General features: G+C 57.6%; 2 protein-coding genes across 3 annotated transcripts; one reads left to right on the plus strand and one right to left on the minus strand.

Annotated features, from left to right (window-relative positions):
• Positions 1 to 59: 59 nt before the first annotated feature.
• On the minus strand, positions 60 to 18,166 carry DDX54 (DEAD-box helicase 54). Of its 2 annotated transcripts, none has more exons than XM_031948634.1 (20): positions 17,923 to 18,166; positions 16,385 to 16,514; positions 15,336 to 15,406; positions 13,700 to 13,888; positions 12,753 to 12,802; positions 9,295 to 9,336; positions 9,068 to 9,163; positions 8,486 to 8,607; positions 8,223 to 8,284; positions 7,655 to 7,786; positions 6,752 to 6,962; positions 6,194 to 6,328; positions 5,545 to 5,772; positions 5,377 to 5,450; positions 3,810 to 4,007; positions 3,175 to 3,317; positions 2,944 to 3,057; positions 2,722 to 2,826; positions 2,365 to 2,474; positions 60 to 780 (listed from the first exon to the last, which is right to left on the minus strand). In XM_031948634.1, the coding sequence occupies exons 1-20, from the start codon at positions 18,046 to 18,048 to the stop codon at positions 530 to 532; spliced, it is 2,589 nt and encodes an 862-aa protein (XP_031804494.1). In that variant the 5' UTR covers positions 18,049 to 18,166; the 3' UTR covers positions 60 to 529. The 2 variants fall into 2 exon arrangements, with proteins under 2 accessions (XP_031804494.1, XP_031804495.1); XM_031948635.1 differs by lacking the exon at positions 17,923 to 18,166 and adding an exon at positions 17,562 to 17,616.
• A 300-nt stretch (positions 18,167 to 18,466) lies between these two features.
• Positions 18,467 to 22,714, plus strand: RITA1 (RBPJ interacting and tubulin associated 1). Its single transcript, XM_031948644.1, has 3 exons — positions 18,467 to 18,590; positions 19,196 to 19,510; positions 21,947 to 22,714. Exons 2-3 carry the CDS (start codon positions 19,206 to 19,208, stop codon positions 22,443 to 22,445), a joined length of 804 nt encoding a protein of 267 aa, XP_031804504.1. The 5' UTR covers positions 18,467 to 18,590; positions 19,196 to 19,205; the 3' UTR covers positions 22,446 to 22,714.
• Positions 22,715 to 23,027: the final 313 nt, after the last annotated feature.

Genomic DNA, 23,027 nt, shown 5'->3' on the forward strand with positions numbered 1-23,027 from the left:
CAGGAGTACACACAGACTTGTACATGTCTCAGTCAGACACGGGACATTAACCCCTTCACTGCAATGACAATCCAATAAATCCGAGATTTATTAGGCACCTGCCATGTGTAAGGCCTGGTGGTGATGACCCCCTGCCCCGACCCCACCGCCCATCTCGGGGAGCGTCCTCTCTGGGGGCAGAGTGAGATCAAGGCTGGCCCAGAGTGCCCAGTGCCAGCCCTCCAGGCGGAAGGAGCGGCAGGGCCTGGCAGAACAGGTTCCTCCTCTTAGAAGGGAGGAGAGTGGCGGGGCAAGCAGAGCACGTTAACTGCTTCAGGCCCAAATTCAACCAGTTTTGTCCCTAGGGACACCACTGCTCTCAGGTGGGAGCCTTGGGATGGACCATCAGGCTGCTGGTTCTGGACGATAGGGCTCTGTCTTCCCAAGGGAGGAGGTGACCAGCCCACACACAGCTCCGAGAGGAATGGGGTTCCTTGGGAGTCTGGAGTTCAGCCGGACCGTCACCGGCAGGTGGCTGGGGAAGAGCATCTCACATCTTCTTCCTCATCTTGCCCTTTCGGTTGCCCCCAGGCCGCCTGCCAAAGGCGCTCTGCCGCAGCTCCTGGGCCCGGCGCCGGTTGCGGGCAGACAGCTGCTTGAGACCCCCTCGTTGCAGGAAACGCTGCTTCTCTGCACGGCGACGCTGCTTCAGGATCTGCTGCTTGTTCTTCAGCTCTGAGCGCACGCGCCCACCGGCCCCTGACGTCCCACCGGCCCCTGACGTCCGGCCTGCTGAGGCCCCTGGGAGGACACAAGGGAGGGAAAGTCACCAGGGGTGGCCTGAGAAATAAAGTAACCTGCCGTGGATGGAGAGAGAACTGGGGATGTCAATCAGGGCCTTCATTCTGGTGTCTGCAATCTGGCCCCTTCCCTGGCTGCGGCGGGTCATCTGCTTTCCAACTGTTCTTCAGACACTTACCAGCTGTGTGACCCATGCCCAGGAACTCTGTGCCTCAGTTCCCTCATCTGTAAGAGGAAAGCTTCTCCCCTCCCTCTTCTAGGACCCCCAGACATTACAGCATTGGCTGGTCCTGCCCCAGGAGGATTCTGGTCCCTGACTAGCACAAGCCAGACAGGTCATGGACAGGTCACTATCAACTCCAAGACAGGAGCCTGGGGGGATGAGAGTCTCCCAGAGCTGACCCCCCACTTGCAAGAGGCTGCATGTCACACCTCCCTCCCCCTCCCCAGAGGCAGCCCCCCCACAAGCCACTGCTGGGAAGTAAAAATAGAAACCAGAAGCCGAGGGTGTGAAAGGAAGCCAGGAAGGCAGAGAGGGAGAAACATGGGGAGATGGGGGTGGGGGGGGGGGGAACACACACAGGAGGTCTGGCCAAGAGAGGCGGGAGGGGGAGAAGGGGTCCTGGGAGCACAGCCCAGGACACCCAAGCAGGCAGGGGATCCAGACAGATGGAGGGAGCAGACATTGGGGGAGGAGGAGGTGAATGGTTAGGAGGGGGCCAGAAAGAGGGAGAGGCATCTCCTATGAGCCTTATAACACCCCTGGGTGGTAGGGGACCCACTTTATCCCCACTTTAAAGAGGTGGAAACTGAGGCTGGGAGTGAAAGGGGTCACCAGGCCAGTAAAAGGGCAACTCCAGGTCCAGCACTTGAGCACTGCCTCACTGTGCCCCCGAGGCACAGTTCCCCTTTGCCAACATGGGCACAGAAGGGGGACAGCACACAGCAGGGAGCCTGGAGAAGCGAGGGGCTGCCACAGACGCCTCAGAGGTGCCCCTGCGCCAGAAGGCTGCCCAGCAGCTGAGATAAGTGAGCTCCGAGGTGGGGTTCCAGTGGGGACCAAAGGCTCAGGAGTGGGGGAGGCCTTGGGGGGCCCTGCCCACATGGAGCTTCTGGAGAAATGCCTGTTCACCAGTGGGATTCAGCTCCCAGCTGCCTGCAGGGCACCAGCGCATGCTCCTGTGGACACTGACTGGAACAGGGCCGGGGTTCTGGGGGCTGGGATACCGGCAGGTTCCTGGGGCTCAGAGGCGCTGCCCACAAGGCACGGGAGGAGAGAGGACCAAGAAAAGCTGGCCTGGGCCCCTGATATTCTTACTGGGGGACACTGGTCACTCATTTCCTATTTCCCCTCAGTTTCCCCACCTGAAGGCTAGGTGGGTGGACACAGTGAACACTTCCCTCCCCTGCCTCAGTTTCCCCACTGTAAGATGGGTGGGCAGACACAGAAGTCACTAGGGTCACTTCTCTCTCCTGTTTCCCCCCTGGGCGGTGGGCACGGGCTGCTTGGCTCCCTCCCAGGTGCCAACCCCCTCTCCCCACGGGCTGTCCCCATGGGCTGCCCCCACAGGCCGGCTCCCTCACCTCGGCCCCGGCCTCGGCCCCGATTCCAGCCTCGCCTCCTGGCCGCTCCCTCTTCCTCCTCGTCCGAGTCCCGGTCCCCAATCTTGTGCTTCTGCTTCCACTTCTGATAGCTGAGGTCAGCGGTTAAGGAGGCCCCCAGATAGAAGGGGCTGGAGCTGGGGGGACCTTGGGGATGAGCCGGTCAGACCCCCCTCATTTTTCAGATGGGGAAACTGAGGCGGGGGAGAAGAGTGCAGGGAGTGTCTCAAGGCCACCAGAGGGGAGGGGGCGCAGTTGCTCCAGATTCAATTTTTTCCTGCTCTGCCTCCAGAGGGGAAGCCCCCCTCAGCCCCACCCTGCCACAGGAGGAAAGGATACAGGTCCCTCTTATAAGAGCTGCTGATGTACCGGCCGCTCTCCGTCTTTATCTTCTTTTTGTCCTCCTGGCCCGTGGCCCCAACAAACCGCTTCTTCTTACGGTCCCTGGAGGCCAAGGAGGGGGAGGGGAGGCAGAGCTGGGAGTCTTCTTGGGGCATGACCTCTCCCCTCTCCTCCCCCATTACTCCCCCCTCCCTTATTACTTCCCCCTCCCCCCCTTACCACTTCAGCTGCTGCCGGCTCTTGGTGAGGCTGTGGGCCTCGTCGCCCATGAGGTCAAGGACGGCTCCAGACGCCTGCTGCTCGAAGGCGCTGCCCTCGCCCCCGATGCTCAGGCTGAGGGGAGAGAACAGGGCTTGTGGCATGGACAAAGGGTGGCACCTCCCCCTCCCTGGCAGTGTCCCTCCCTTGCCCCCATCCATGTGACCCCCCAACCCCTGCTGCGCCCCTCACCCCCGCTCGCTGTCGAAATCCTTGGGCCGGTAGGGCACATAGAACTCCTCTTGCCGCTGCTGGGGTGCCCCCTTCCGCCTCTTCTCCTGGCCCGGTGCTGAGGGCCGCCGTCTCTTTGGGCCCAGGACCTGGGTGAAGGCCTCCTGGGGAGGAGGGCCAGAGTTGTTCTGAGTGGTCCCCCTGCTCGGTGCTCCCTCCCCGTGACTTCGCTCTAACCCTTTGGAGGCGGGTCCCGGGAGCCCCTGATTCTCAGCTTCCTTTCCTGTCTGCCCTCCATCCCCCCCAAGCCAGACTAGAAGGCTGGAGCCAACAGGGGGAGGGACACCAGGACAGACAGACATTTATTAAGCACCTCCTGTGCTCAGTCCCCCAGGTGCCGAGGGTAAGGCCAGGCCTCGAGGTTACAAAGGCCTGGGCAAGTCGGATCTCGTGAGCTGAGACTCCCCCCCCCCCCCCCCCCCCCCCCCCCCCCCCCCTCCCCAGGAGGCAGCTGCTATTCCTATGCCCCTTTATGGAGGGACCTGAGGCAGCCAGAGGAGGGTTAGCGTCCACGTGTCTGAGGCTTGGGCTGTCCACCCCCCCTCCCCCCACCAGACCCCTATATAACTCCCTGGAGGCCCTGGGCACATCCCCACCTCCACGTCCTGCTCCTCCTCCTGCTCCTCCTCTGGCTCCTGGCTCGTGGGCAGGCAGGGGGCCGGGCCGGGCTGGGCCTGCTGCCGCTCCTGCTGCCCCTGCTGGAACTTGGCAATGGCTTTGTGGTCCCGCTTCCGCTTGGCCCGCATCACCTGGCTACCCGGATCCCGGGTCGTGGTGTTAATCTCAAAGATGGTCTGTGGCAAGGAAGAGCAAAAATCCCCAATTGTGCCTGTGTGGGGTAGGGCGGGGCTGGCCTTCTCCAGGGAGCCCCCATGACTGACTCCATCTGCAGCTCTAGCCTCCTCCCTATTTGTATCCCCAGGGCTGGGCCTGGTGCCTGGCACACAGTAGGTGCTTAGTCAATGCTGACTGATCAGAGAGATGTCTGGGGATGCTGGGAGGTTCATGGGCTTGATGGGGGGGTCACCAAGCCAGGATGTATCCAAGATGGGACTCGAACCCCATCTTCCTGACTCAGGCCAGCTCTCCAGGCGCGACACTGGCTGTCTGCAGTGACAAGAATCAGGAAAACATCCCTCCAGCCAAAAAAATAAAGGCGGACACCAAGGAATTTTCAAGACCAAGTTAGGCCCCCAGGAAGGGCTGGAAAAGCTCTAGGAGACGGAACCTTGGAGTCCTAAGTGTGCCTTCGGACCCTCCCTCAAGCTCTCTGTGCCTCAGTTTCCCCATCTCTAGCCCTGAGGGTCTTTCCTAACTCAAAGTCTGAGGGGTGGGGGCTTACAGGTGTGGAATACTGCACACACTGCTAGTCTCCAGTAATGTATTTGTGGCTTTGACTCAGTGCCCTTTGCTTTAATGTGTTTGTCGCTCCCGGTTTGGACGGCCGTGACACTGGTACCAGCTCAGAACAGAGCGGTGGATCAGTGAGACAGGTTGGGCTCCCGAGACAGTGTCAGTGATAAACCTGGACTCCGGCTTCTGGGACAAGGACTCGCTCTGACAAGAACTGCCGGGAAAACTGGAAGAGGACAGCGGGAGCTGGGCCCTGGGCCGCACCGAGCACCGGGGGAGGCCAAAAAGGGTTCGTTAGATGTGACAGTGATGCTTTAAGCAAATCAGGACAAGGGACATCTCCCTCTCAGATCTGGGGGAGGGAGAACTTTGTGGCCAGAGAAGAACTGGAGGACACCAGGAAATGCAAAATGGGTCACTTGAACACATTCAAATAAAAAGGGTTTGTGCAAACACCTCTCTTTGTTGCTTGTTAGGCAGGAGAGACATGCTCCTGAACGTTGGAGCTGTGTGACCTTGGGCAGGTCACGGACCTCTCTGAACAACAAATGAGGGCTGCGCCCCGGGGCCTCCGGGAGCCCATCCAGATGCAACTGGATCCAAGAGCTGATGAGGCCAAGATGAAAAGGGATGAGAACAAGGGGATTGAGGACTAGGGGGAGGGGACGTGGAGCCACTTCTGGGGTCTTCTTGCCACATCTGCCTGGCCCCGAGTTCTGCCTCTGAAGCCACTGTGGGCCTCGGTATCCCTAGGCCCTCCCCCAGACCCTCTCCCCAGACCCTCCCTCCAGGCTGGGCTGTCTCACTCACAGCCCGGGAGCGGTAGTTCTTGATGCTGTCCACAAGTTTCATCCTCTCCAACTCCTCGTCCTCAAACTGGGAGCCTGGAGGCGGACGGAGAGGAAGCCCATCAGAGGAGCCCACCCTGCCCAGCCCGGGGCTCCCCCCTCTCCCCCAGGGAACGTGACGGGCACTCACTGAAGAGGGGGTGCAGGCCTAGGAGGGTGGGGTCCAGGTCCTTGGCCCTCTTGATGGACTCTGGGGAGGGCCCCGGCCGAGAACGGCTGTACTGCTTGTGGGCGTTCTCGGCCACGCGCCGCAGGCTCTGGAGCTCCGAGGAGCCGTCGTGGTCCGTGAGCAGGCGGCACTCCTCGTCGTCCACCACGTTCCGAGGCACACGACCCAGCACACCATCTGGAGAGGCATCTGGGGGAATTCTGGGACTCAGGAGGCGAGGCCCGTCCCCGTCCCCACCCCCGCCCCCGGGCTCCCCATCCCCAACTGCCAGAGCTGAAAGGGAAACAGGAGACCCCTGGATCCAAGTGCTTCACTTTACTAATGAGGAAACTGAGGCAGATGGGGGGGAGTGATTTGCCCAAGGTCATTTACTAAGGGAGGACTGGAATCCAGGCCTTTGTGACTTCAATGCCAGCAGCCAATCCAGCTCTGCACTGATGGTACCAAAGATCTGAGTTCAATTCTTGCCCCAGATTTGCTGCTCTATGATACCTGAGTAAGTCACTCCCTTCTTCCTTTCCCAGTCCCATCCCGAGCTCCTTCTCCACTTTGGGGTCCCAAATATACATATAAATATACATGGGGGGTCCCCAGACCCAGGCCCGGCTACCTGAGGGCTTCTCGTGGGGCCTGGCGAGGACGAGGGGGCGGCCCAAGAAGAGGTGAAGGTCAAAGACGTAGGGGACCTCATCCGGGGCCACCAGGGAATACGCGGTGCCGCTTCGGCCTGCGCGGGCCACGCGCCCTGCAGAAGGAAAACGGAGGGGCAGTTGTAACAAGGGCACCTGAGCGAGCACTTGGGCCTTTCTGCTCCCGGGCTGCCCGGCCCTGGGTAAATCACCTCAGGTTCCCCATCGGTAAAAATGGTTTCTGCTCTGTGCAGGTTCAGAGACCCAGTGGGGGATAATGGAGTCAGAGACGTGGCTTCTGGAAAAGTTAAGAGGGACGCGCCAATGAGAGCCTCAGCTGCTCTTAATGGGCCCCTTGGCTGTCCCAGCGATAACCCTAGCTCTCCCAACAGGCCTTGAGAATATAAAAAGTCAGGACTGGGGAGGGGGGGGGGGGCTGAGAATGGGGGATGTCAGGACTTGGGGGGCCCTAAAACAGGGAGTATAAGGGATGCTTAGAGCCCAAACCCTCAGGGCAGGGCTGCGAGGCTGGCACTCACCCACTCGATGCAGGAAGAGCTTGCTCTTGGCAGGGAAGTTATAGTTGATCACGTTGTCCAGCAGCGGGATGTCCAGGCCCCGGGCGGCCACGTCGGTGACGATGAGGGCGGAGCACTTGCCATGCACAAACTTGGCCAGGTTGATCTTGCGCGCCGTCTGGTCAAGGGAGCTGTAGATGTGGGTGCAGCAAACACCCTGGGTTGTCAGCAGCTGAGGGAGGGCGAGAGAAAGTTGGCAGGGGCTATGGAACAGGGACACAGCAACCCCCATTTCCCACCCAAACCCCCAGGAAATTAACTGATAAATCGGCCAACAAACAGTCACTAAGTAGCTGCTGTGGAGCAGGACTATGCTGGGAACACAAACACACAACTGCAGTCCCTGTCCTCAAGGGGCTCGGTATCCCCTGGGGTGGGAGGGGATAGGGAGGCGGAGGGCCCGGGCGTAGGGAGCATATATATATATACGGTTCAGGCAAAGATCAGAAACTGTGTCATGGTACGGCTGTGTATGGATGCATGTGTGTGTGTGTGTGTATAAATGCATGTATGTTAAATATACACACTAAACATGGGCAGCACATATTAAATATTACACGTGGGCAATGGGCACTGTATGTGTGCACACCCATGTGGGAAACATCCACAGAACTGACACGTGTGCACACAAGGCAAACACATGTGACATATGTGTGCGCTTGCGGGACACACACACACACACACACACACACACAGTTACTTCTGCCCCCATCTATCCAGAAGGTCAGCCTGATGTGCCCTGGGCCTGGGGGGGTGGAGGAGGGAGCTGTGCTGAGGAGAGGGCGCCTGCCCCCTGCTGGTGCTGCTGGGGAACACCTCCCAGGACTGAGTGGGAAGGGTCCCTCCGGGGCTCCGGCCCCTCACCTCTGTGAGGTACTCCGCGTGGTGCTTTGTGGCCACGAAGACCACAGTCTGGTCCTGGGGCCGGACGACGTTGCGCAGGAGGTGGAGGAGCACGGCTGGCTTGTCGTCCTCGCGGATGTGGAAGAAGGCCATCTAAGGGTGGGAAGGGAGCATGAGCATGAAGGGGGAGCCCCGCGCCCAGCCAAGTCACCTCCTACCCCCCGCACACTGGTGAAGGAGACAGGAGCCTGTGAGGGCCGTCGGGGCTACCCTCGGCACCGGCCAACATGTGGCACAGGCAGGCCTGAACCAGGTGTTCTAGGCTCAAGTTCCTCACCTCACCAGGGCAGGTGGATTCAAGCTCAAATGAGATAAAAGACATGAAAATAACATGTAAGTTATCAAGCGCTTGATGTGTGAGGGGCCATTCTGCCCCGCCCTGGGCCCAGACTGGGCCTCTGCCCTGCCACAGAGAGCCCTTCCCTCTTCTTCCCTGCAGGCTGGAGTGGCCAACCCAACCCGGGGCCCAGGGGATTTTCCTCCAAGTGAGGCATGAGAAGCGCTGGGCAAAGCCGAGGACCTCACTCACCTTCAACTGCTCGTTGAGTTTGGTGTCCACATCGAGACGGATCAGCACCGGCTCCGTGAGCCCTGGGGGAAAACAGGGAGTAAAGATGGAGGTGGGGGGGCTGAGGGCTGGGTGAGGAGGCTGTGAAGGACGGGGGTGGAGCAGGGGCTCAACGCGTCACAGCACGCCACATCCTTGGGAAGCCCCAGGCCAGCCAGGAGCCTCCATTCCCCCCAAAACAGGCTCACAACCAGGGGAGCCCAGGGAGCAGATGGGGCGCTCACCAGCACGGGCAAACTCCACGAGGAGCTTCGGCAGCGTGGCCGAAAAGAGCACGGTTTGGTGGTCCTCGGGAAGGCGGCTGATGATTTCCTGTAGCTGCTCGGCAAAGCCCATTTCAAACAGCCTGGAACAAGAGGAACAGGGCAAATGAGGCGGCCGGCCTTTGGCACTCAGCCAGATCACAGGTGGGCTAGGCAACAGCAAGCATTTATTAAGCTCCCACTAAGTGCGGGGAGGACACAGCCCCTCCCCTTGGGGGCCAGCACACAGATTTAGGATTATGCAGGATGGTCACACACAGGGGAGCTTGTGAGGGGCACTTGGGGTCAGTAAGGCTGTATCTGAGCTGTGCCTGGAAGGATGCTGGGGAAGGAGCAGCTAGGTCCCTGACTAGCTCTCTTCAATCTCCTCCTCAGGAAAATGGAAATGAAAATCCCTGCCCCCTCTACCATAGGCACAAAAGCTCCCTGCAAACTTGGCAGGTACAGACACAGGGGCCTGTCATGGTGAGAGAGGGACAAGGCCGGAGTGAAGCGAGGGCGCCTAATTCTCTCTGTGGACCCCAACGCCCAGGCCCACCTCACCTATCCGCCTCATCAAAGACAGCGTATTGCACACTGTGCAGTTTCAGGTTCATCTCCACGGCCACGTGCATCAGGCGCCCTGGGGTGGCGATGATTCTGCAATGGGATAGCACCTCCATCACCCCAGGCAGCACCTGCCCCTCCCAGACCTCCCTCTCCCTCTCCCAACCCCAAAGCTGTCTGGCAGGGATAGGCCTGAAGATTTCCTTCTTGCTCTGCACACTCACATATCTGGGTTCTCATGCAGGGCTGCAAACTGGTCTTCCATCCTGTAGAGAAGAGAAAAGGAAGTCTCCGTGTCATGCCAGGAAGCACACACGGCACCAACCTCGATATGGAGCCAAATATTCTGGGGGAAGAACTGGCTTTAGAGCTAGAGGACCTGGGTTCAAGGCCTAGTTCTGATGCTCAAATGTAAAATGACCAACACAGAGGCCTCTGGGGAACTTTTGGTCCCATGATGCCCTTGAAACCTAAGCCTCGCCACCCTGAGGAGAGAAGTCTAAAATAAAGACCCTGGATATGGGAAAAATGTAGCCCCAAAGGAATCCAGGCTACATACATAAAGTTAAAGAAGGGGTGAGATAAATGCCAAATGAGGAAACCCAAAGTCAGTAATCACACCAGCGCTGAACACTCCACACCTAAACACACCTAAACACACAACTGCCCCACCCACATGCAGAGCTCAGCCTTTTCTCTGCACCCTACAGGGCTCCAGGCAGCAACCAAGCTGTCCTAGGCCGAGTGTGCCACCTGGTGGTCAGTCCCAAGAACTGTATGACTTACTGTTTCTTCCCTACCATCTTTCTTCCCTTTCCCAAGGACAGTTACATATTCTGTTTCTCCCTGACCCACAGATCAGGAAATCCCTAAGTCCTGCCCGACACACAAACAAACACACACACACACACACACTCGCGCTCTCTCTCTCTCTCTCTCTCTGTCTCTCTCTTTCTCTCTGTCACATCACTTTCTCTGTTCTATGCTTTCTTCCAACATCTTCTGTCCGTTCTCTTTGTGTCGCCTAATTCTGCCCTCATCTCATCTACACCCTAAAGCAGGGCTCTAAGGGTGTAAGCCTGCAGCAGCAGCAAGGATATTGTGTGATAAGGAAGGGAAACCCCACAAGTTTTAACAAAGCTGACCATCCCCAAGAATGAGGGACGCTGACTACGAGAAGCTGGCAGGACGGTAGATCACAAAGAGGTCACTCCTGCTGTGCTTCTACAATGAGGCAGGGCCCGAGTCCTGCCTCTGCCACATACTGGCTGGGGCACCCTCGGGAGACGTCTTAACCCCTCCGTGCTCTAGCCAATTCTCTAAAACTAGAGGCAAGAGTATGAAACGGTGGAAAGAGAGCCAGGTTTGGTGCTCTAGGACCTGGGCTCCACCACCTACCATGTGACTCAGTTTCCTTCTCTGTGAAACGAAGGGGTCAGAGTACAGAATCTCGAAAACCTTGCAAGTTTAAATCTAGGATCTACCTTAGGAAGGAGTTTCTGCCCTGGGAGCTCTCCACAACAAGAAAATCTCAGGACCACAAAACCCCACAGAATGAGAATCAGAGGAACAGCAGAAAACTGTAACAGAGAGAGAGTGAGCGCAGAAACAGGAGAACACACATACACAATGACAACAACAGTCTCTACTTTTTAAAAAACGAGCTAGAGGCGACTATACTTGGTTAATTGCAATGCCCGATCTTGGAGGAAACGCAGTTCCCCTCTCAGGAGAATGGGGAAGGGGATGTGGCATCCGGGACATAGCCCTGGGAGATGCGGCCCCTTCTGGGGGCTGGCTCTGCTGACCTTTGTTCTGAGGATCTGATGGTGGGAGGATGGGCAGGGAAGGCGAGTCAGGAAATGACTGACACACCAAGCCAAAGACATCGCTAGGCCAATAAACCCCGGCACATCAACCCCTGGGGATGGCAGAACGGGCCATGGTCCGTGAGGACTCATTATCATCACAACAAATTGGCAGGGAACAAGAAACACAAAAACTACAGAGAAAAATGGGAAAGACTTAGATACAGTGATGGAAAGGGGAGCCCAGAGTCAGAAGCACAGAATCCACACTGAGTCCCACTGGGGAGCGCGGCAGCTTGGCAGCGTGGCCTCATGGGTGCGATGTCACACTATGTCAGGAGTCAGAACCAAGTTCAAATCCCCGCGCAGACCCATCAGTGGTGTGACTGGGACCAAGTCACTTAACTCTACTAGAGTGCAGCTTCTCCTAAAAACCGGAGGTAACAATCCCCGGCTTGCTAAATCTCGCTGCAGTTTTGTGGAACCCAACCCAGTACCTGCAAAAGGCTTTGTCACCTTTAAAGAGCTACACAGAATTACTTATCATTATTATTTCAAAATGACAACAGAAGTTATAGAAGAGAGTCTGGAAAAACACAAAAGAAAACCAAATGGGGCAGGATTCTAACCTGATTCTCCCCAGAGTCAGGAAAGCTGGGGTTCAAATCCCACCAGAAGGGGGCTGCACACCCGGGGCCCCCTCTTCCTTAAGACAGGGGAGGCAGGCCCAGACAAGGTCTACACTTTTGAGGATTAATAACCCTGACAGCCCCCCTCTGCACACCCATCAGCACTACAGCAGCAGGCAGTGAGCTCTGGTCCCCCAGGGGCCGGGGGCGAGGATTCACTGCCCTTACCCCCAAGGTTACTGGTCGGCAGTTACCGGTGGCGGCCCTGGCCCAGGTGGGACATACGCTGTGTGTGTGGAGGGGGAAGGGGCAGAGTGGGGAGATCTTGTGTTAATCTTCAGAAGATAACATCTCTGAGACAATCCACCAGAACCAGAATTCAGGGCTGATAGAGCCCTGAGGAGCAGGCCGACTGATGCTCTTGGAGCCAGAAAAGGAACAGGGGCAGAGAAGGCAGGAGTGACAGCTTTGGAACTAAAAGCGCCCCAAATGCACACAACCCCATTACTGAGATATTTTGAGCGGGGGCTTTGGGCTCAGGGGGGACGGCTTGAGGGGACCAGAAGGACGCAAGGCTCCGAAGTGCAGGAAGGCATAGGAGGAAGAAAGAAGCCTGGGGACAGGACAGTCCAGAGCGGACTTGGACTCTGTCACTTACTGCAGAACAATGGGACCTCTAGGTCCTGGCTAACTGTGAGAACGTGGCTCCGGGACTCGGTGTCCTGGTCTGTCAGAACAGGGATCCTGCCCCTGGTTGCCTCACCAACATACTCTGAGGATCAGGGGGGGAGGATCATGGATGTGAAAATCCACACCACATCCTGTCTGTTAACATGTGGCCTGAGGCCCAGAGTGGGGGGAGGGGGGTGCTTCCCCTTGGGTCACACAGCCAGTTCCAAGGCAGAAGCGGCGTTTGAACCCTGACTCTCCTGACTAATTCCTGACCGCTAAGGCACATGGCTGCTACAGAACGGAAGGCCCCACGGGGGGGGGGGGGGGGGGGGGGGGGGGGGGGGGGGGGGGGGGGGGGGGGGGGGTCTGTGGGGGACAGACTCTGCCCCAGTCAGTCTCTCTCTCTCTGAGGGGCTGCTGGACTCTACTGAGTTGGGACTCCTGACGAAGGCGGGGCCAGTGTTACAAGGTAGGTTTGTATTAGAAAATGGAAGGAGGCGAAGGAGGCGAGCCAACAAAGGGTGGCAAAGAGATACTGGCAAAGGAAAATGCCATGAAGGAAGAAGCTCTTACTTGTCTCCCCCAAGGATCAGGGCTGTCTTCAGGCCGGTGAACTTGCCCAGCTGTGGAACAAAGGAGACAAAGTGAGGTCAGAGAGCTGAGAAGGAAAGCCCAATCCACCCTCCAGAGCCAATTCCAGGGGAGACTCGTTCCCCTGGGCCACGAGGCCTTAACCAAGGTCCTGAATTTCTTTTTTTTTTTCATGGGAATAACTGTGCCTCATCATACATTATATGGATGATTCTCACTTTAGATAAACTCACATTATACAAATTCAGCTTTATGTAAAGAATTCTGAAAGAAATCTGCACTCTACAAAAACCCTGTTAACTGCTGTACGAGACTGCTCCTGCCCCTCAGCCTGGGGCTCCACAGCCTGTCTCTCCCAAACTGCCCCCCAAAACCCCTCCAAGAAAAAGCAGCAGAACAGCCCCATGGAGAGACCCCCCCTGCTGCTGCTGTTTGGCCCAAACCCCAGAGCCAAGGGAGACCACCTTTGCCCCGCCCTGTCCCCCTGTCCGGTACCCCTCCTCTCTGGCTCCCTTGTGCCTCCCCCCTCATGTTCTTCCTCTCTGTTCAGACCAGGTCCCCACATGGTTGGCCCCGGCTTGGCCTTTCTCTTCCTGCTCTCACTCTTCTGCTCTGTTTTCTGTCCAGGGTCCTTCTCTGCCTCTCTCTCCCCCAATGTTTACACCCCTCCCTGCCTCTCTCCCTCCCCCCACATTTACAGGCAAATTTCATTACCCAGAAACCTCCTTTCTCTTGAAGTCTGTAGAAGGGTACACTTCCTTAAAGTAAGAATGGCCTCTAACTGGCTTCCTTTCTAGTCTCACAGATCTTTTATGCATTTAAGACCATGATTCTGAGCAGGGGTCCACAGGCCCAAAGGTCCAGGCCACACAAAAGGTGAAGTGCCCACCCCACCCCACCCCCCACCCCCGTCCAGCCGCCCTGCTCACCTCCTTGGTGAATTTCATGGTCTGCAGGGCCAGCTCTCGGGTGGGCGAGAGGATGAGGGCTCGGGCACCTGTCTGGGCACTGTGGGCCTTGAGTTTCTCAAACATGGGGATGAGGAAGCAGGCCGTCTTTCCACTACCCGTTCGGGCCATGGCTACTACATCCTTGCCGTCCAGAATCACCGGAATAGTCTGTGGGAGGGAATGCTTGGGATCAGAAGCAAAGAGACGCCATTTTTGCTCTCACTACTTTCTTTTCCCTCAGGCTAACCTTGTAGTGAGGCTGAAGCGGGGTGAGACAGATGCAATGGAAAAAACTTGGGGGCTACAGCTGCTGAGGTCCCCTCCCCCGCTCCAGTCTGTGAGCCCTGCGGTGGACCTGTCACCCCAGCTTTTATTTCTGGACCTCTAGGGCCATACACATTCTCTGGCTGGATCCTCAACAAGCCTGGGGGAAGGGGATGCTGGGCTTACACCCATTTTACAGATGAGATAATAGACCATTTGCCCCAAATCTCTCACAGGCCACTTGAAAGAAAGCACCGGGTAATCCTGTGCTCCACACTCCCCAGGCACTATGATGTAACACAGGGGGCAGAGGAGGCCCTCAGGAAAACCTGGGTTCACGTGCCGCCTCTGCTACAAAGCGGAGAGAAAAATGGGCAGTCTCTGAATCCTCGGCACCTGGGGCATCTCTGCCCCTGACAAATTTCAGTGCAGGTCCTGGGAGGCCTCCACAGAAGACCCAACACTAAAAGCCACAGACTCAAACGAGGGGAAAACTGCAAATAGGAACTGTCTGTTTTTACACTGCTCGGTTCCAAGGTGGGGGCTGCCAGATGGGGCTCGGATCTGGCCCGATACTCAGACTGGAGCCCCGCCCAGCCAGAACACCGCAGGCACTGGGCAGTCCCAATGGGGGAACAGGAGCTGACAGAAGCCTTGTGGGGCAGGCCCGGGGTGGCCAACTCTCCCCAACAGAGGCTGCTTGTGGCTGGGGACCCCGGTACAGTGACAGAGAGCTGGCCTCAAGAGTCGAGAAGGGCTGGATTCAAGTCACGCCTCTGACACCTGCTGTCTGCATAGCTCTGGGCCAGTCCCTTACCTGGCTGAAGTGCCAGGCAATGCTTTAATGGGAAGGTTCAGAACCGGTGCTGATCTGTGGAGGGCAGGGAGTGCTTCAGGGGAACTCCCTCCCTTAGTAATAAGAACACAAATCTGAAGAGTCCAGAGCGCCAGGCTCTAGTCCCGACTGTGTTACTGACTTGGACACTGGCCAAGGCTGGCCTTGGTTTCCCCGCTGGTAAAAATGGCAGCCTCTTCCAAAGGGCTGTTCTCAGGACAAGATGGAAAAAGGGCAGACGCTAAAGGCTTAACGCCAATGAAAAGGGATGCCAACGGGATCGGCTGCTTAAAAGGGAGGCCCCGTGTGCCAGCAGATAGGGCTGGCTGGTCACGAAATCAGGCCACCCAGGGCTCTGGTCCTCCCTGTGCTCGCGTGTCCATCCCTGAGAGGTCCCCTCCCAACCCCTTCCCATTTAGAGGGAACCGAACCCAAAGAATCCCTCATTTCCTTCAAAAACCAGAGACAATGAGCTGGCCCAGTGGGACAGGACACAGCAAGCGGGAGGTTGCTTACCTTCCTCTGGATGGGTGTGGGCACCTTGTAGCCCTTCTTCATGATGCCCTTGAAGACAGGGTAGCTCAAACCTGGGGGAGACACCAATGCTCCTCAGACCCCAGGAATCCCACCTCTTGCCCCTTCCCCCCATCCCCCACCCCAGCAGGGCACGGCCCGGGCCAGCTACTGGGGAGTGCGGGGCCATGTACTGGCCTGTGACCCGGGAGCTAGAGCACAGCGGGCAGAGAGCGGACCGAGGCTGTGCTGACGAGGCACGCTGACGGGGCTGCTTCCCACAGCGCTCAATTGCTCAGGGCCCGTGCCAGGGGCACTGAGGAAATCGCAGCTCCGACGTCTGTGTTGTGTGTACATGCACACACCCCCCCACACATGCACTCACACATCTATATGCTCCCACCACACACAATCACACACAATCACACACATGCGCACACGTGCAGGCTCACATGTCCATACTCGCACATCTGTGATCACTCCCTGACACCCACCTATGATTCACACGCACACAGACCATAATCTCAGATGCATCTGTGATCACTCGCACACAGACACTTGCGTGCCTGCTCAGGGACACAAAAGCACTCACGGTCACACAGGACACACATTCATAGATGCCCACACCCACACTATCTCATAGCCACGGTTACTGTCGTACAGACACACGCTCTCCCGTTCACGCCACCTTTTCCTTTCTCCACTGTGTGCTGCTCTTATCCCGGACAGCCCTCCCAGTTCAGGACCCAGATGAGCTGCATCCCCTAAAGCCCTCCCTCATCCCTGACCCCCAGGGGGCCTCTCCTTTTGCCCCCCAATGGTCCTGACAGTGGCCCATGTGGGACCTGCCAACTCAACTAGAGGGCGAGCTCCTGGATATCAGCCTGTCCTCTGCCTCCCTGGGTGCGGCACAGGAGCCAGCAGAGGCACCCACACAACACACACACCGGCCGGTTTCCCTGCTGAAAGCCTGGGCCCCCAGGCCCACTGCTCACAAGCCTCCAGGGTCCCGCAGACTTGAGCTCCGGCTTTGGGCTCTACCACAAACTTACCCATGGACTGAAAGCCTCCAGACTTTTTCTTCTTCTTGTTTTGGGCACGAATCATTTCCTGGGTGTCGGGCTCCACATCTGAGGCTGCCTCCAAAGCAGGGAAGGTAGGCAGGGACTTACTGGGACCCATCTGTCACGGAGAGGAAGAGGCAGGCTCACCTCGGGATCACTCAGATAGCTGGATGCCCCATGGATATCACAGAGGGGGCACAGCTCAGGCCAGTGGGAGGGGGGGAGGGGAAGGCTGGGGGAGAACCCGGCGTGGACAGTAAGTGGTTGTTGGCTTTTCAAGACGACTTTAGGTTCTTGGAAGGCGCCAACTAGACCCATTCCTGCAGAGGAGCAGTAGCCACAAGGCATGGGAAAGGACTCCTGCTTTGGAGTCAAAAGACCCAAGTTCAGGTCTCAGCCCCGCTACTATTCTGCCCCCTGTATAGTCACAGGCAAGCCCTTAATTATTCCCGTCCAAGCCACCTTTCAGAGAGGCTGGAAGGATAGAAAGACAAGCAACTGGTATTTGTGGCTGGCAAAACCATGATGGTTATTAATTCGTTTCATTTTCACTACAACCCTGAAAAGTAGATCCTGTTGTTATCCCCATTTTACAGATAGGGAAACTGAGGCACATGGGAGGGCTAGTAAGCACCAGGCCCCATGAGAAGTTCGGTCTTCCTGGCTTCTGGTCCAAGACTATCCGTGTGAGCAAAATGAGCAACCCTTAAAATGCCAGCAAAGCCTGGCCCAGAAGGCTGAAGTGGAAACACTAAAACCCTAAGTGAGATGTGAGCGCCGCCCTGGAACGCCCGGGATCACGTCCTGCCCCGACGGCCAGTAAGCGCCTACTGTTTCCCCTCCCGGGAAGTCGCCGCCCTATCAGCGAGTCCAGGCAGGCCCGAGTGTAACGACGCGGCTCTCGGCCGCGGGCCGGGGACTAGCGCCCGGAGAGGGGTCTGACCCGAGAAGCAGGCCCCGGCCCGAGAAGCAGGGTCCGGCCCGAGAAGCAGGCGCCGGCCCGAGAAGCAGGCGCCGGCCCGAGAAGCAGGCGCCGGCCCGAGAAGCAGGCCCCGGCCCGAGAAGCAGGCCCCGGCCGGAGAAGCAGGCCCCGGCCCGAGAAGCAGGCCCCGGCCCGAGAAGCAGGCGCCGGCCCGAGAAGCAGGCCCCGGCCCGCGGAACGGACCCTGCCAGCCGCAGACCCGAGCCCGCTCCCGTCTGGCAGCAGATGACGCCGGTCACCCCCGTCCCCCACAACCCCCCGCGCAAGTCCCCGCGTATCCGAGCGGCTGCTCCCGATTGGGCGGGGAGACAATGACCCCGCCTCGTCACTGGGAAGCAGCCAATGAGGCTCCCGATAGGAAACGCTAAGGTCCGGGGCTGCCTCACGGCCGGTCCGGCGCACTGGGGTCCCGGCGCGCCACGCGGCCCGTTCACTCCCGGGCCGGGGCAGGTCCCCAGGTCCCCCCCCCTCCCGTTACGCTCCCGCCGCCCTCCCCCCCCCCCAGCTTCCCCCCTCCCACCGCCCTCCTCCCCGGGCTTCCCACCTCCCGGGCTTCCACGCTTCCACCGCCTTCGGGCTGGATCTCGAAGTCTCCCATGGCACCAGCCAAGTGTCGGCGGCGATCGCGCTCCCGTCCGCGCCGCGAACCCCTGGGTCTGACCGTGCTCATGACCGACGTGGGCCGGGAGCGGGCGCGCAGATGCCCCAAGAAGCCTCGGCCGCCGTGCTCGCCGTGCTCGGCGCGTCGCTCGCCGCGGCGGTCCCCGTGTCGGTCCCCGTGCTCGCCGCGGCGGTCCCCGTGTCGGTCCCCGTGCTCGCCGCCGCCGCCGCCGTGCGCTCAGCCGACGCCCTCCACCACGGCCTGTATCAGGAGGCGGAGGAAGCGGGTGAAGCGCTGTAGGCGGAGGCGGCGCAGCCGCCGGCACCGCGCCCCCGTTTGCTCCGCCCGCCGAAGGGGCGGGGCTTCGAACATGGTCCCCTGGGGGGAGGCGTCCGGGGCGGTCCTGCTCGCCTTCTGTCCCCGGCTCCGGTCGGGGCGGCCCCAGGGGAGGGTGGGCTGGGCCCTGGTCTCCCCCGACCTCCTGGAGAGAATGGTCGAGTCCTCGGCGCAATTCGCGACTAGGGTGGCGGAGGCTGTTTGGAGCGCTCTCCGTGGCCAGTGTCACTGGGCGTCCGGGGACCGCCAGGCCGCCCGGTTCCTGCTCTCCTCAGGTAAGCGCCCCAGCGGGGGCAGAGCCGGAGAGCGGGTCCCGAGGCCCGGACTTCGGGGGCTGCTCGCGGTCACTGCCGCAGCCTGGGGCTCGGCCCGGGGCTCCGCTGTGCATGCCCCTTGTTAAGGGGGAAGGGCCAGACCGAGGAAGCCGGGGCGCTGGAGCGAGGGGCGAACCCTGCGGCAGAAACTTGCAGACGTCCCCCCAAAAGATTTAGACTGAAGGGATGTTTGTGGGGAGGGGGTCGTGGGCTATATTTTATACATTCATCACAATCCCCTCCTCCGCGCCCACCGCCCTGCTCCATGCATTACCAAAGGGGGATCTCGGAGCAGCGCGCGGTCCCCATCAAGTGGTCGGTGCCGGGGCCGCTTCTCCCGCTCTTCCACGATTGTTTCTTTGTTTCCTTGTTTGTTAGTATGTAGCCACAGGCCTTGCCTGTCTGCCTCTGGCCGGGTGAGCTGCCACAAAGGCTTGAGGCCCCAGCAGCTGCGCAGAGGCGCAAGGGAGGCTTGGAGGGTATTTATTAGATCCCATTTGGCACGGGTTAGAGGGAAGGGCACCGACCCAAGTGTCAAATCCCCCCTGGGGTTCTTGTGATTTCAGAGGGCACATCATGAAGACCTCTGTCGAGCTTGCCATCAATGGGATTCAGGCCCTCCAGCTGCAACATAAAGGCCGAAGTGGCTACCGAGTCAAATCCAGCACGTCGTTCGTGGATGAGACTTTGTTTGGCAAGCCTTCCGGGGCTCGGCCAACCCCACCGAAGTTTGACCCTCCTTGGGCAGTGCGGGCCAGATCTGGGAAGCTTGTGCCATTAACCCCTAATTCTGAGGGGGCCAAATGGAACCTGATTTCGGACCCCTCCAAAAGCAGCAGCAGTACCCCTCCCCATACTCCCAGGAAGAAAAATAAATACAGGTAATAGCAAGATTGGGAACTGGCAGAGTCTCAAAGTGTCCAACAAGAAAGGGGGGGAGCTTAGAGGCCATGGAGTCCATCCCCTTCATTTTGCAGAGAGAGAAAGCAGAGGGTCAGAAAGGGTCACAGAACTACTTTGATAGTTGAATCAAATCAACAAACATTTAAAATGCACCAACTATGTGGTACAGTGGGTGGAGTGCCAGACTTGGGGCTAGGAAAACCTGAGTTCAAATCCAGCCTCGGACACTTAACTTGTGGGACCCTGTGTAAGTCACGTTACCCCGGTTGCCTCGGTTTCCTCCTCTCTAAAATGACCTGGAGAAGGAAATGACACACCACTCTAGTATCTCTGTCAGGATCCCAAATTGGGGGAGACATAATTAAGCAACACACATGTGCCCGGTTATTGTGCTAAGTTCTGGGGATACTAAGAAAGGCAAAGGCAGTGCATGCCCTCCAAGAACTCAGTCTCATGGGGAACACAACATGCAAACAGCTAAACACAGCACATGCTTCCTACATGCCCCTTGGCTTAGATTGTGTGGGGTATAGTTCCAGGAGACCTAATTAGGACTTGTCCAAAATCTAGAACTGCCCCAAAATAGGTGGTGATTATCTCTCTCAAACAAGAGAGAGTCAGGAAAAATTGGACCTAAGCCCACGAGAAAGGCACTAGCAGTGTTAAGGGGGATCAGGAAAGGCTTCTGGTAATGGGTGAGGCAGAGATAAAAAAGGAGACCATTCCTGGCAAGGGGGACAGTTAGTGCCAAGGCCCAGAGTCGAATCTTGAGCAAGGAACAGCCCGGAGGCTACTAGCACTGGGTCAGGGAGGAAGGTCTAGGAAGATGGGAAAGGTAGGCAGGGGCCACGATCTAAATGCCAAAAATAGGATTTTCTGTTTGCTCCTTGAGTCCAGAGGGAGTCCCTGAAGTTAATTGTATACAGGAGGTAGATTATCCTGTTAGAACTGTGGAATGTCTAGACTTGGATCTTTGCTGATCTTGTGCATCAGATGGGAGAAGAAGCTATTGAAACATTTGTCTTCAGAGCTTGCTCATTCACAGACCAGGGCTAACTGAGGGTTCTCTGATGACGAGCTTCCAGGCTTCATTCTTGCCCCATTTGATATTTTTATCATTGACATGATTGAAAGATCTGAGGCAGCTGAGTAATGCACCAGAGCCCAGGGCCTAGAGTCAGGAAGCTGATTTCAAATCTAGCCTCAGGCACATGTGACCTTGGGCAAGTCCTTGAATCTGTCTGCCTCAGTTTCCTCATCTATAAGACAGGAATAATGCTGGCCTCTCCAGATTGTTATTAAGACCAAGTGAAATCATTTTTGTAAATTGCTTAGCACAGGGCCCAGCACTTAGTAGGTGCTTTATAAGGACTAGCCATAATCATTATCATCATTATCTTAATGTGGAACTCTTATCAAGGCTGATTGTGGAGAGACACAAGGAGAGCACATCTGGAGGAATGATCATGACTTTAAATTCCAAAGGGTTGTCTTGTGGAGGAAGGAATTCTCCCACTTTCTCTTACCTAGAGCTTGTTTACATAAAGTTCTGTATGTGGTCTCTCTCCTCCATTAAACTGGGAGCTTCTTGAAGGTAGAGCTTAGCCTAATGCCTGGTATACAGGGATGCTTAATACATGCTCCTCAGCTTATATTGGGTGGTGTATGGTTCCAGGAGACATAATTAGGTCTTGTTCAGTGTAAGGAAGAATTGTTCAAAATATCTAGAACTCTGCAGTAACAGGGGGGGTTCTCACCCAACTGCCCCCGTCCTGGCAGAATGCCAGCTGAGCCTAGATACCCATCCAACAAATACAGAAGGGGAAATAATAATCCCTAAGGCTTTAGATTTGGGAAGGGGGACCTGAGATACTGTGTGAGATGCTGGACAAGTCACTTAACCCCGACTGCTTCAAAAAGACTTGCAAAGCTCTTGGCACCCATTGACTTATTTGGTCCTTAGCACAGTGCCCGGCACATAGTCTGTGCTCAGTATGTGGTAGGGCTTATATTCATCTCCATTTTACAAATGGAGTATGTTGAGTAATGTGCCTGTGAATTTCAGAGGTGAGATGGGAGCTCCTGATTCCAGGAGTAGCCATGCTGCCTCCCTTTCCCCACAAAATGGGACTTTTCTGGCGATTCAGGGGCCATTTACAACATACCACAGGGCCATGGAAAAGTTTCTGGCTCTGGGAGGTCTGAGTAGCTGCATTGTCTGATGTGTCCCTTTGTGAGCCTCAGTTTCCCCATTTGTAAAATGAGGTGATCTCTGGGGTCCCTTCCAGCATAGAGCTGGGACTGTGGTTCTTGGACTCAGGAGAAGCCGGGTTGCCCAGCTGGATACAGACCCCATTCTTAGGAGCCGCTCCCCCCACTGACTCACTGTTCATTTTCCATCCTTTTTGTTCCAGGCTTATCCGTCACACACCATCCTATTGTGACGAGACTCTCTTTAGCTCCCGACGGGAGGAACCCACCTGGGAGGCACCATGGATGAAGAAGGAGGATGCTGCAAAGCTCCAGCCCCTCCTCTGGAGCCCCCCATCAGCACCCTGGGCCAATCGCTCTCCCCGACCCAAGGAGACCCCCCTGCGGGCTATTCACCCAGAGCCAAAGACCAGGAACAAGCCAGACATTTGGCAGAGGCTCTCGAATGGCCTGGACTCCCCAGGCTTCCTCAAGAGGGGGCAGTCCCAGTCACTCACCCATCTGAATGCCTCCCCTGGCGGGTACTCCCCTGGCACCAGTCCCCCCCATCAGAGAGGGCAGCAGCAGGCTTGGACTCAGGCAGCTGCGGGGACCTTCCAGAGCCCAGTGGTGACCCCCAGGGCTCGCGCCATCAGCCTCTCAGAACCAGCCACTCCCCGGAAGCGTGTGGCCACTCCCAAGCCAAAGCCACCCTGGAAGTGACTTGTGACCATGCCTCCTTGTCATCCCTGGGAGCACAGATGGGGACAAAGGCATGGGCTCGTGCAAAAAGAAGGAAACCCCGGTGAGAGGGGAAGGGGAAGGGGAAGGAGCCTGACCCATTCCCATGCATCTGTTCCGTCTGCCCTGGGAGGGTCGGTGCAGAGATCCTGCCTTTGGGACAGATGGGCCCATTCCTTCGGCCTTGTTCCTCCGTCCCTAGCCGACTGGGGTCATCATGCAACCCAATAAACTGTACTGTTGCCAACCCATAGAAATGTCTTCTCTCTCTCGAGGTGTCCCAGGTCAGCCTTGGGGGTGTATCAGCCCAGGGCTGACTCTTCAGGGGCACTGAGGCATTCGTGTCCACGTGGGGCCGTTCAAGTCCTTGGAGACAAGGTTTCTCCTACACCCTGGGGGGTGTCCCTGCCACACACTTGTAGGCTTCGATAAGGTATGGAGGGGAGACCCTTCATGCGGGAAGGGTCCCAGGTTCTCCCGGTGACAGTGAGCAGAGTGGGAAGGGAGCTCATCGGCCATTTTGGCCAACCTGTCCTGGGAAGAGAATGCTCTCTGTGCCGTGCT

Source organism: Sarcophilus harrisii, chromosome 1, assembly GCF_902635505.1.
Source record: "Sarcophilus harrisii chromosome 1, mSarHar1.11, whole genome shotgun sequence".
NCBI lineage: Eukaryota > Metazoa > Chordata > Mammalia > Dasyuromorphia > Dasyuridae > Sarcophilus > Sarcophilus harrisii.